This window comes from Amblyomma americanum, chromosome 6, assembly GCF_052857255.1.
Source record: "Amblyomma americanum isolate KBUSLIRL-KWMA chromosome 6, ASM5285725v1, whole genome shotgun sequence".
Lineage (NCBI taxonomy): Eukaryota > Metazoa > Arthropoda > Arachnida > Ixodida > Ixodidae > Amblyomma > Amblyomma americanum.
The window spans coordinates 12,161,461-12,174,548 of NC_135502.1; the positions used below are offsets into that span (position 1 = coordinate 12,161,461).

The following is a 13,088-nucleotide window of genomic DNA, read 5'->3' on the forward strand; positions in this document are numbered from 1 at the left end:
TGTTGAGGCAGCCAGCTGTAGGATATGTACATTCATAGTGAAGGTAGCGCGGAAGACGAAGACGAAAGGAAGAAGCAAGGCATGACACGAACTCGCCCAATTGTCCACCTTACTACAGAGCATGCACAGCCTTTGCCAAAAATTTAGAGGTCACAATGTTTTGCTTCTTGGCCAAGGCGTGTGGCTCGTCACATATATCCAGCGTTCAAAATCTCTTGAGTGTAAGAACAACCTTGGTCATTACACTCCGAATGTTAGGACTTCTACGCATGTTACAAAAGCCCCACTACTCGTCTCAGATGCAGACATCCTAGGACTCTAAACTTTTGACAAAGGCTGTACAGTCAACGCTGCTCGAAATTAAGGCACGCTGTTCTCACTATTCTTGGACGAAAGCTCTTTGCGCAATATAAGTAGGAAAAGGCAGATACCCGTAAAAGGAGGCCCGCCAGCTATTGGCGACGGCTGATTCTCGTAACTCCGCAGATAATGTAATTGAGCCGCTGTTGATCTCCTTTCATTTACCACTCCCTGCGATGTCACACTTGCATGTCCAAGGTGGTAACCACGTCACTAGATTAGTCGACGCCATTGGCTGGACGGCCTCCTTTGAGGGGCATTTGTCGCTTCGTCCTTGAGTTGTATCCAACTAGAGCATTGCTGCTGTCGCGTGTGGGTGCGGCTGCTGCTATACCCCGCTTCTGGAGGGCGAGAACTTTTGTTCTCACGCCCCCCGTCGTTCTGAACTTCCGTGGCGCCACTGCACGGCTCAGCAGCGAACCCAGAGGCCTGAGTACTTCTCGCCGAGACTGAACCTGATGCAGTGGTGCGCGAACGTGAAACTGTTCTCAGTACAGGGAACGAATTCCGCCTCTAGAAATATTTCCAACGTGACGATAAACCTGACACTTTTGCTTCCAGGAACTGAACCAGTTTCTAAACGACTCGCTGTGGAAGGCAGAAGAGATAAGAAGGCAAGCCAAAGACTCGGTACGTGAAGCAGGGCGGGTGGAAGTGGAGGGGGGGGGGGTACTATGAGTTACTGTTATTTGATTGAGTATAGGGTCAACAAGAGCACTTGGCAACTCTTGGCTCATTCGAATAAAAGTAGCTCACAGTCACCTCCCCCTTCAAAAAAAAAGTTGAAAAGGAAGATGAATTGTGAACCTTTGGCTTATGCCACGACAGGAGGACTTGCCAGGACTTGTCTTTGTTTAGCAAGTCCTGGCAAGTCTGGACTTGCTAAACAATGACAAGCCCTCTTTTTGGATCATTGGTCAGCGGGATGAAGCTCTCCTGTCCTTGTTAAACTTCGTCCTACGCATAAGTAGATGTTTAATTTGAATAATTTAGTACGCAATGTTTAAGTAGTTGTTTAATTTGAATAATTTAGTACGACGTTTACTTTCAGTACCTGTGCACTTTGCGCCTTCTGCTCGGTTGCCGCGTGACGTGATGGCTGAAGGAGTTTTAGCAGTCTGAAGTCGAGCCGGTGTCCCATTTCGCTTGCTGCTAGAGTGGAACCTAAGGCAGTTATCGAAATAGTTGTGCGAGGCTGGAAAGTGTTCTTGCCTACACATCACAACGACCTTGCGGGGGCCGCTTTGGCGGTTATTATAACACCTCCGTTTATCGTTTCCAGACTATCAATAATAGTTGCAAGCTTCACCTTAATTCTCTTACATATCACCACTTCTATAAAATTCCCATTTGTGGGACGTTCATCCACAGACCCTGCTGGCATAGGGGACGTGAATAGGCGCCGTGGATTTGTTTCAGAGCTTTACCGTGGCGCGACAGGCAATAGACACTATTTGGTGCGACAAGTCGTACATAAACAGGCTGTTGCAGAGAAGAGTCTGACGCCATTGGAAAGCGTGCTTTCCATTGGCGTGCTTCCTTCCAGTGCTGGAAGTAAGAGCATTAGTGTGCCATAAAATATCTGCCTAAAAAATTGTGATTTGCATATTAAGATCGCGAATCAAAAATGTGCACCGGCAGACTGTGAGCATTTGCAGTGCACCTCGTCTTCGGGCCTCCACCCAGTTATCTCCAGAGCTGCATATATAACTGTACCAGTGGGATGTTCCAGCTCAAGAACAACGTGGGAGACTGCACTGCGGCTCGGAGGGTGGCTTCCATAGGGTTCCTGGTGGCATGTAGAATAGTCTCGGACAACATGGTGAGAACAAGTACCTTTTCACTTGAGCCAAAAACAATCGCGACTTGTCCCTGGACGTTGCTCCGGATTTCCTCAACTTATCCGTGTATAAACGCAGAATTGGGGCAATCTTTGGTGGAGGTGGATTGTGATAAACATAGCTCAAAGTAACGCAAATTTTCCAATTTTCTCAACTTCCTATACGTCTGAATGAGTAAAATAATGAACGTAAAAGGTGTACTCCGCGTTACTGCTTCCATGCAGAATCTTTCTGAACGCATTGCATGGATGCCAGCTAATTCCCAAACATGCAAGTGAAGTTCACTGTTGCTGCTGGCGATCATACGCTGATCTCATGGCAGTCGCAAGTAAATTCTATTCGCATTCCAGCCGCATCCCTTAATATATTTCTTGTCTGGCATCTTACGGTACGCATGCAGGGTGGACCAAAAAGGGTGTACAGCACGCTTCCGCCCGCAAATAACCATTCGGAGGGAAAAATCCACAAAGTTTGTTTCAGGTTCGGCGTCATGTCCAACCTCTGGTTCGCCGCAGCTCCAGGACGATGTTCGCCTAGATTTGCAGGGAACGGGAACTAAAAGTATTTCATGCTTTATAACGGCCTTGTCCTCCTAGCCTTCGCGGAGTGCGAGCAAATATGAAGTCCCCGTGCGGTTTTTGCAAGTAAATCTCAGTTTCCACAAATTTCTAAACATGTGGCCTGGAAGAAAAAAAAGCTCAATTTGTGGGAGAGCTCTGAAGTTTCGTTTTCGTTTGGCGGGCCTCGAAAACGAAACTTCAGAGCTCTCCCACAAATTGAACTTTTTTTTTTCTTCCAGGCCAGATGTTTAGTTTGGCGGGCCTCGACCCGCCGCGGTGGCTCAGTGGTTAGGGCGCTCGACTACTGATCCGGAGTTCCCGGGTTCGAACCCGACCGCGGCGGCTGCGTTTTTATGGAGGCAAAACGCTAAGGCGCCCGTGTGCTGTGCGATGTCAGTGCACGTTAAAGATCCCCAGGTGGTCGAAATTATTCCGGAGCCCTCCACTACGGCACCTCTTCTTCCTTTCTTCTTTCACTCCCTCCTTTATCCCTTCCCTTACGGCGCGGTTCAGGTGTCCAACGATATATGAGACAGATACTGCGCCATTTACTTTCCCCAAAAACCAATTATTATTATTATTATTTGGCGGGCCTCTGCAGAGGCGGCGCACTGAGGGTATGTTGCACACTGCCACCCGCTGCAGAACGGCCTGTGGCTGTCGCTGGTGTGCTGCCTGCTCAGCATGTGTGCGGCCATTCCGGTGACGCTGATGATCTCCCGGTACTTCCTGCGCATGCGCCACTACCTGGTGGATGGCCAGCCAGCCGACGAAGAGTGCGTCTCCTTTCCCTCCGAGGCCTGGGCTTTCTTTTTCGGCCATCAAATTTGTGACGCCTTCCGCTGCTGCGCTACTTAAAGGGACACTAAAGTGGAATACTAAGCCAAGCTACTTTGGTAGTTTGATAGGCTAGTGTCGCGTGATAGCAAATATGTAATTGATACCTAAGACAGAGCAATGATAAGTGAACGTAAAGTGAAATACATTTGGCGCCATCATTTGCGCATTCCTGCAACTGCGTCTCGCCACGATTGGTTCATCGCTTTCTCGTACAACGCTGCCGTGGCTGTTCAATGGTAATGGCTCTCGGCTGCTGACCCGAAAGACACGGGCTTGATCCCGGCCGTGGCGGTCCAGTTTCGATGGAGGCGAAATTCTTGAGGCCCGTGTACTGTACGATGGCAGTGCACGTTAAAAAACCCCAGGTGGTCGAAATTTCCGGAGCCCTTCGCTGCGGCGTTCCTTATAGCCCGAGTCGCTTTGCGACGTTAAACCTCCATAAACATTAAACCAGCTTTCTCGTACGGCGCTATTTCGACGGCAGTGGCCAAGTACCATCGGAGAACCGCCCGCGTCTAATTGGCAGTGCACTTGTAATTCTTTTTAAAAGCATGTGGTGCGAGAGTTCGTATGCACATGAGTAAGCACGCGCCAAGATGCTGGCTCTCAAAGAATTTAGACCCGCGTTCTGCGTCCCACGGCAATAGTACTCCGCCTCAGTAGTTACGGCACTGTAAACTGTTTTTTTTTCTCTCTCGGAAAGAGCCGAAAACATCAAGATGGGGGCCCAAGATGAAGGGTCACAATAAAAAATTACTGTTGCTACACCGACTGAGAAACAGCTGCATTTAATCGTCAATCCGCTTTAATATGCAGCACTAATTCAAAGGAAGAACGTTTTCGTTATCGCCTATAGCCACTAATACGCACAGCGCAAAGAACGAGATCAGCATGACCACAAAAAAGAGAAACCAGCTATAAGTCACCGTCAAAGTGACCAGGGTATCAAGGAACAAGAACAAACGAATACCTTGCCGCCACAGTGCGTGCAGCGGCGAAATTATTCCCGTTTGCGACGAAATATTCTTCCCGCCTAAGACGAACGGACAAGCACGGCGCACGCTTACTATACCTCGTTGCATTGTTACAAATAAGTTCAGGTTCTTTTCGAAACGACAAGCACACCACATATAACAGCATTGATAACTTCGGGATTTGTCTCCGCACATTACTCGTGAGGAATGGGTGAAACGTGTGCTGATGCAAACTTACGAATGCCAGCTTTCATTCTTGTCCCCTTCTTTTATTTCGCGATTATTACTTGTCGGCACTGAAAGTTCTTGTATCCACACCAGGGTACGTTTTCCACTCCTGTTCTTGAGTTCAACAACCACGTGACGCGCACGAACGCTGATCCTTAACTCGATGCGGCAACATGTCCAACAAGAAATGACTTCACACGCCACCTCTGCGCTGTCTCTCGCTGAAAACGGCAACGAGAGCGCATCCAAAAATGAACGGTACTGCTCTATTTCATCGATCGCAAAGGCCACACTGTCGGTGAGTCAGGCTAAACGCGGAAGAAAACAATGTTAAAAGTGCGCCTTCGATTGACGCGGAAATAGGACTGTCCCAGATCGCTCCACTCGTTTGCTGTGCGGCTTTTGTCGTCAAAACCGCCAACCTGGTGACGTCCGCACGTGGGCGGGACACTGACCCATCGACGAAACCCACACTGCCGGTAGATTCGAGTGAACACGGAAAAAGCGTAGCACATGAGAGCGCTAATGCATGCCACGAATTGGGATGCAGTTGGCTTAACGTCACGTGACGCGGGCTTAGTATTCTCGCTCCGGTAGGCCGCGGAGCCGAAGTGCGACGACGTCCTAAAAATGGCGTCGACGTGAGGAAGTTTTGCTGGCGATTTGAGTGTAGAAAGATTTAGGGAATTTCATTTGCGATTTTCTCAGGAACGCGGCCACCTTTTCGCCCAGAAAAATCATTGGTAGTGTTCCAAAATGCTCTCTCCACATTGCAAAATGTGCTATTTTCCTTTAGTGTCCCTTTAAGAAGTCATTCCGATAAGTCATGTGTTTACGTCGTGAAACCCCATCGCCGTCTTTTAAAAGAGGACTCTGTAATATAGTATAGGGCCCCTGGAATAAATTTGCCATCCGAGAATAGTTGCACCGATCTCCCTGCAATCGGCGTTCTCGTGTTAACCCCGGTTGGCTAATATTTTTTTTTAGTTTTATGATATGTATGATAGTTTGCTTGAAAATTGCCCTGAAACGATAACTCAGAAGAAAAAGAAAAGTAGAGAGCCATATTACTTTAAGGACTCTGGTACGGCCCGCTGTATAGAGCCTATACACTACGCAAGAGTGCGACACTCTGTGCTTACTGCATCGCTCCTGTACCGAAATCGTCCTGTTTTGATATTTCGTCGGTCAGTAAGCCAAGCATTACTAACTATTTGCTGATTATTCTTTTTTTTTACTTCCGCCCTTTCAGTGTTCGAGGCGAGCAAGAAGCCAGGTGTGTAGAACACCGTCCTACTGTACACGCGTTCTTTTCTTCACGTTCGGGCATTTATCCTGTACCACTCATTTTTATTCATCTTTAGAATCAAGCAGGAGAAACATCTGAAGTGAGTACAACTTACGGTACAAGTGTTTCGATCAGAGGCGCATTTAAGAAGAAAGGGAGAGGGGGTGACCACCCACCTCCTCCCTAGGGCACGTTCAGATGTGCGAAACTTAGACAGCGGACAAGAGGAAATTAGACGTAGGCAAAAATCAAGTGCAGGCACTAAGAGACAAGGACAGCAATGTGATTAGCATTATGGATACGATATTTAATGTACAGCCGAAGAGTTCTACACAAATCTAAACAGTTGCTAATGTAATAGGTACGGTAATGAGAGAGGAAGTAGTGCACAGCAACTGGGCATCCCGCCCGCAACAAAACAGGAAGTAAAGAAAGCCTTAGGAGAAACTCAAAAGGGGGAAAGCAGTTGGCGAGGATCAAGTGAAAGCAGATCTATTGAAGGATGGTGGAGAGACTGTGTTACAAAAACTAGCCACCATGTTCACGCAATGCCTTATGACCTCGAGAGTACCGGTATCTTGGAAGTACGCTAGCAACACCTTAACCCATAAGAAACAGGACGATAAGGAATTGAAGAATTACAGACCGATCAGCTTACTGTTCGCTACGTACAAGGTATTTACTAAGATAATCGGTAATAGAGTCAGGACCACCTTAGACTTAACCAAATGATCAGGCAGGCTTTCGTAAAGGAAGGTCGACAATAGACCACATTCACTTTATCAATCAGGTGGTAGAGAAATGCGCAGAGTATAACCAACACCCTATATAAAGCGTTCACTGATTGCGAGAAAGCATTTGACTCAGTCGAAACCTCAACAGTCATGCAGGTATTATGGAATTGGGGGTCTAGAAGAGCCCTATGCAAACATACTGGAAGATATCTATAACGGCTGCACGTCCACCACACTCCTTCATAAAGAGAGAAATAAAACTCAAATATTGAAGGGTGTCAGGCACGGAGACACGACCTCTCCATTGCTATTCACTGCCAGTTTACAGGCCTGGATTGGGAACAGTTGGGTATAAAAGTTAATGTATAATACATTGATAATCTGATGTTCGCTAACGGCATTTCCTCACTTTAAGTAACTCAAGGGATGAACTGCAAAGCAGAACGGTAGGACTGAAAATTAATTCGCAGAAAGCTAGTGTTATGTTCAACAGTCTCGAAAGGGAACCGCACTTTAGGATTGATAGCGAGGCGCTGGAAGTGGGGAGGGAATATGTCTACTTAGGTAGGTAGTCACCGCAGATCCGGAGCCCGAAGACGATATAACTAGAAGAACAAGAATTGGGTGGAGCGCATTTAGCATCATCTCTGAGATCATGAACGGCAGTTTACCATTATCCTCGAAGAGAAAAGTATAAAACTGCTGTATCTTACCGGTATTCACCTGTGGGGCAGAAACGTTGAGGCTAACGAAAAGGGTTCAGCAGCCTTACAATGAGGACAGAAGAAGAGGGATTTTGCAGGGCATGTAATGTGAAGGCAAGATAATCGATGGTTAAGGGTAACGGACTGGATTTCAAGCGAAGACAAGCGTAGCAGGGGACGGCATAAAGTAAGATGGGCGGGTGAGATTGAGAAGTTTGCAGGAATGAGATTGCCGAGGCTGGCACAGGACCGGTTTAATTGGAAAGATATAGTAGAGGCCTTTGTCCTGCAGCGGACGTAATCAGGCTGATGACGATGAGGAGGAGGATATCCCACCACCTGTGAGAAGCGTACTGAGACGGCCGCTCGCTGCCGCTGACGTTATCGATCACGTGGCTTGACATCGTGGTCACGTGATCAGTCAATTGATGTAACGTGTTGCATGAACCAGTGACGCCGCTAGCTCCACAAGTGAGCCATGCACTAACAGCTTTGCTGTTAATAAGCGGTATTTACTTGTTCTTGCTTCTTAAAATGAGTCTGCCTTATCCCATCAGGCGAATCAAGGAAGTGAGGTAAGTATACATGACCTGTCGGTGCACCGGAGCACCTCATTTGTCCACAGGACGTATGCACCTTGGGCTCCTCGGCATCCGTGCTCGCTATGTCGGATGAGATTTTCGTTATTGCTATAAACTCTGCTTTTGCCTCAGAGGCTTTAGGTTGGATTCAGCAGAGTCTAAAAACATCTCTCGTTCCACTCTTCAGAGATGGGAGATCCGAACAGAGCGGCTCAGCGAGTCAAATAATCGATTTAAAACCATAATGGCGACGCTCTTCGTCGTTACGAGTGTGTATGCGTGCACTTTGTTTCGCTGTAACGCTGCTGATGTCTGCTGTTATCCTCAAGCTCCCCATGGAGCAAGGTAATAATTAGAGACGGCCGCATCAGCTGAACGACGAGGCCGGAATAAGGCGCGAGCTACCAAAGCGCTTGCACGTCTTGAGACAGCTGTTAAGGCCACGTTTCCCGGTACTACGGCGCAGGCGTTGACCTAACGCCGCACCACTCTGATTCGTCCGCATGTAGTTACGCCATGCATGAAGTCACTGCAACGCGCCACCGTGAGTAGTGCGAAATTCTCGCGTCATGAGTGACAGCATAGCGACGTGTTGAGCACTGTCCAGAGAATATTCCAGAGAATATTCACCACCTCAAACCTAGCTGTCGCTGAAACTCGCGTTACAGAGTGGCTACTATCGTGCAAGTTTTTTCTTTCTTGCTGGTAGGCAAGGAGGGCCCGTGCAAACATGTCAGTCCTCGCTTAATCACGCAGGGAACACCTGCTGCAGCAGAGCCGCGATGCGCGCTGCCTGGTGATGAGCTTCGACACGCTGGATGCGCCGTCCGCGCTGCCGGCCGTGTCGGCGGACAGCGGCAGCTCGCAGCTGGCGCGCATCATCCCGACGTCCGTGGTGAGGCGCGTGGGCGTGGACGACCCCAAGGTGCCCAGGGGAAAGGAATCGCCCTTCCGCCGGGTGGTGACGCTCAAACCCGCCGGTGCGTTCCTCGCTGAACAAAGTTTTTATCAGCCTATGCAGACGGCCTATACATTATATAACGAACCGAGGCCATACTGGCCGCCATGCTGCTGGTCCAGGAAGACGGCAAATACTTGTTTTATTAGCAAATACTGCTGCGTCTGTGAAGAGACATTGTATGAATGGGTACAAAAAGTAGGGCCCCAGAGAACAAGGTTCACCTAATCTGCTTATCGTCACGTGACCTGGGGAAGCTTGGTGGAAGCCATGCCTGGCCACACAACATCGGGAAATACGGAAGGAGAGAAAGGAAAAAACGAGAGCTGGGTAAGAGCCGATTATACTTCAATGCAAGATGCAGACTCAACGGCACAGGGAAACAAATTCGCGGTCTGTCTTGAGTTTTATGGCACATAGGGGCTAAGGCTATCATGCACCAGCCCGATATTGGGTGCCGCGTGAAATGCTGGAGCAGGACCATCGGAGCACATTCTAGGACGAGTCTCACACGCTGCTAGCGGCTCTATAGATTGATCTCAGCTAAGTCATATACGGTATATTAAGGCGGCATTCGATAGCCTTTCTTCGGCCTTCTCGCCTTCGCATGCGGCCTCACAAGGATGCTGTTGCCGATCATAAGCCGAACGCTTCTCTTCACTGGCGTCGAACCTGTGTACAGTTATAGATCTTCGAGACCCTTGCTTGCCGTCCAATAAAGACTAGTCCAATAAGACTAGAGTACAGCTTTTGCCGAACACGTGGATCGATGGTACAAATGCACCCAATTTCCAATGTAACCGATGAAGTGGTAATGACTATATAGTTAAGCCTTCTCTTTGTGAATTCAGCATATGCGTCGGCACCTGTCATATCATGCGGTAGCAACCAGCGCCATAAGAGGAGCGTCATCTGTTACCATTGTGAGCTGGGGACTGGCGAGTCATGCAGAGGAAAGGGGAGGGGTTATGAAAAAAGGAGAGACGAAAGCAGCGGACACCCTATCTGCGCTGTGAGGAAACGAATGAAGGCTCTAAAAGAGGGAGACAGATTTGTAGGTACACACTACATACGGTTTGTAGTGCGTGCATGGGTAAGCATATGTCTACAAATACCACTTACGAACAGCACTATTTTGTAAGTTCTGTTGTGCTGGAGACCGGAAACAAAGAAATGAATTAGCGATTCTCGAGGAGGCGTCAGCCCGCCGACTTTGTGTACCTCTCTGCTGCGGCTTCCTATATATGTAATTTTGCTGCCAGCTTCGCCGGCTCTCCGGAGCGATGTTCGACTGAGGTTTCCGAGAGTGGAAGGTAAGAGATAAGAGGCATGACCATGTTTCTCTGAGGCAGGTTGCCAGGAAGCGCATGTGCTGTGGCACGCGGAGGCCACACAAAGCAGGCCTCATGTCCATGAGCCCTTCTGGAGAATAACGAGCAACATCACTGTCTTTGGGCGCGTTGCAGTTCCGCGCGCGGCAGTGAGGCCCCTACGCAGCGCACTGCAGATGTCCGGCTTTATGAGCCCAGAAGTTGCCAACGCCGGCTCGGCAGAGGATGAATCCGCTTCCCGTGGCCACGCCCTGCGTCTGTAAGGTACGCTGTGCGATTCAACGCCTCTTGCTACACTTGCTACAACGCACGGAGAGATTGCGCTGCGGCGTCGTTCGGAGACGGGCGACAACATAACGGCACCACACATGTCGAGCGCGGTCACAGCACTGTGTAAACAATGTTGCATCATCGCGGACACGGTGTATATTCAAACCCTTCCATTTCGTATAAAGCCAAATTTTAACGCGATAGCGTTAGAGACCCCGTTATCCAGAAAATCGGGCGTCGGCGTTGTGAGCGAAAAGTCACGAGCATGACTGTGGCAGATGTTGCCGAGAGAGCAACCTATAGGAGGGAGGTGGGTCACCTTGGTCACGTGACCTTGCGGCGCCATCACATACTGCCCACCAGATAGTGAGCAAACTTAGGGCAGACCCTAAGTGTCCCCTGCAATTTTACCCCGTTCTTGCAGCCCGAACAGATTACCTAAAAAAACGGGTCACACGCGATTCCTATCCGAAAGTGACCTTTCTCTATAACCCAATTCTGCTGTGCCGAAAACTGGAGATGCCGCACGAAATTCAGCAGATGTTCCAGAGGTTCGTTTCTGGTCCACTGATCTTTTTAAACTTATTCTTGCATTTTTTATTTGTGGCGGTGCTTCATTTGAGACCAAGTTCGAACAATACGTTCTGAAAGCGAGAATTCAAAACACGGGTGCTTTGCGCCCTGCAAGAAAGCGCTTTCGAAGCGCGCATCTTTTGGTGCGCCCAGCTGCAAATCTCTAATTGCTACTGGATGCCTAACTACAGTAGTTAAAAGTTAACTAGTAGAAATTATATAACTAGAAAATAGTTAACATGATTCACGTGTTTTCTTTTTTAATGTCTGCCAACAATGGTTTACAATGCCGCAGACGCCTCACTATACCGCAAAAAAAAAAACATTTATCGCGGGCTTTCTTGAAACATCAGGTATATATGTAACGCGTAACTAAAACATCACTCGCCAATCGGCAGGCATTTCACACAGTTTTAGCCCTTACGCCTCCAAAACCCCACATACAAACACACAACACCCCACAGCACAAACACCCGACGTCATCGATTCCAAAGTGGGTCGACATTTTCCTTTGGAATGAATACCGGCATGCAGTGGTTGGCTGCATCTCTTTCGGGCTACAATAGCTCCACGCGAGGCATATTATACATATTAGGCGTATATAGGGCCCTTCGTTTCAGGCTTTTATTTTTCCGGAATTCAGGGGGTAAAAATCTGCCGATTCGGGTTATCAGCAAGAGGTTCCATAATTCGGGACTTGAAGGCAATTTAACAAGCGCATGCAGGTCCGAAGGCAGGGGAATGATTTGTCTTGCTGAGTTTGGCAGATTTCTTTCGATTCCAAAGAGTTCCATAAAGTGATTCTAAGGAAGGGTAACTGAGCAGATTTTACGCGTTTGGCTGTGCGGGAAGCCATGCACTGTGCGGTGTCTGAGCGACGTGTGTGTTAAGTTCTCTTTGGTGCTCATCGTATACTATAGTTGTTCTCACACAATGCACTTACCAGGAAGCAAGGAACACTGATCCACAAGCTCACACGGAACTCTCCAAATATTCGAATTTCGTAGCGTTTGTAGTCCCTATACAATACATTGAACCTTTCCTAACTCTTACTCTCCTATGGCGTCCCTGACAGGAGCCAGGTTCCTGGATGTCAAGCCGGCCGGACAGAGAGTGGGCAACCTGAACACATAACAACCCGATGTCCTCACACCCTGCTGCCCTTGGCATGGGAGACCGTGCACGTTGTATAGATTGTTTTTTTTTTTAATACAGCCTACGTGATGTGCAATTTAATACTAGCATTTCGAACAGCACAGAATTATACCCTGCCGCAAACTTGCGCTCCGTTGACGAATGCGCCTGCGCGGTATAAATCAGATCTAGAGTCCCATTCAGTGCGGCAGAAATAACAGAACAGCGCCATATCTTTTTCTTGATAAAATATGCTTCTTGAACCTGGTGGGTTTGTCTCAAGAGCTTCATTTACTATAGCCCGTTACGGCATGCACTATCGGGGACAAATGTTTCCAGGACTCGCGAAGAGGGATCTACAGGGGCATAGATTTTATGCCTGCCAACGATGGTCTGTATTTCAACGGCAGTCCAGTAGAGGACATGAGTCCGACTTTGACCACCTTGTACAAGTGTGGCCTCGAGCCATCGGCTAGTAACAGCTATAAGCTTCGGTTGCCACTCACTCGTGCTGGAGAGAGTTTAATCCCCGATACGGTCATAAATAGAGATGTTTGCAAACCGCAGTTTAGCGCCCCAAATCACGAAAGCGGCTGCCATCATTCCGAGATACAGAGCGGGTTGTGTTCGCATGTCGTGGACGACCGAGTGATCGCGCTGCCGCTGGCGCGCGTCGTCCCACGTGCCACAGGGCTCGCTCCAATCCGCTGAT

General features: G+C 48.6%; 1 protein-coding gene across 1 annotated transcript in view; it reads left to right on the forward strand.

Moving 5' to 3' along the window:
* LOC144094553 (uncharacterized) overlaps nucleotides 1-12,599 on the forward strand; it is a 59,768-nt gene extending 47,169 nt beyond the window's left edge. Inside the window, exons 15-23 of the mRNA XM_077628471.1 lie at nucleotides 922-990; nucleotides 2,093-2,182; nucleotides 3,407-3,537; nucleotides 6,056-6,079; nucleotides 6,168-6,191; nucleotides 8,087-8,104; nucleotides 8,867-9,090; nucleotides 10,535-10,663; nucleotides 12,318-12,599. Of these exons, the coding sequence (XP_077484597.1) occupies nucleotides 922-990; nucleotides 2,093-2,182; nucleotides 3,407-3,537; nucleotides 6,056-6,079; nucleotides 6,168-6,191; nucleotides 8,087-8,104; nucleotides 8,867-9,090; nucleotides 10,535-10,662 (708 nt within the window). The 3' untranslated portion in view covers nucleotide 10,663; nucleotides 12,318-12,599. The remainder of the gene's footprint in view (nucleotides 1-921; nucleotides 991-2,092; nucleotides 2,183-3,406; nucleotides 3,538-6,055; nucleotides 6,080-6,167; nucleotides 6,192-8,086; nucleotides 8,105-8,866; nucleotides 9,091-10,534; nucleotides 10,664-12,317) is intronic.
* The last annotated feature ends 489 nt before the right edge of the window (nucleotides 12,600-13,088 follow it).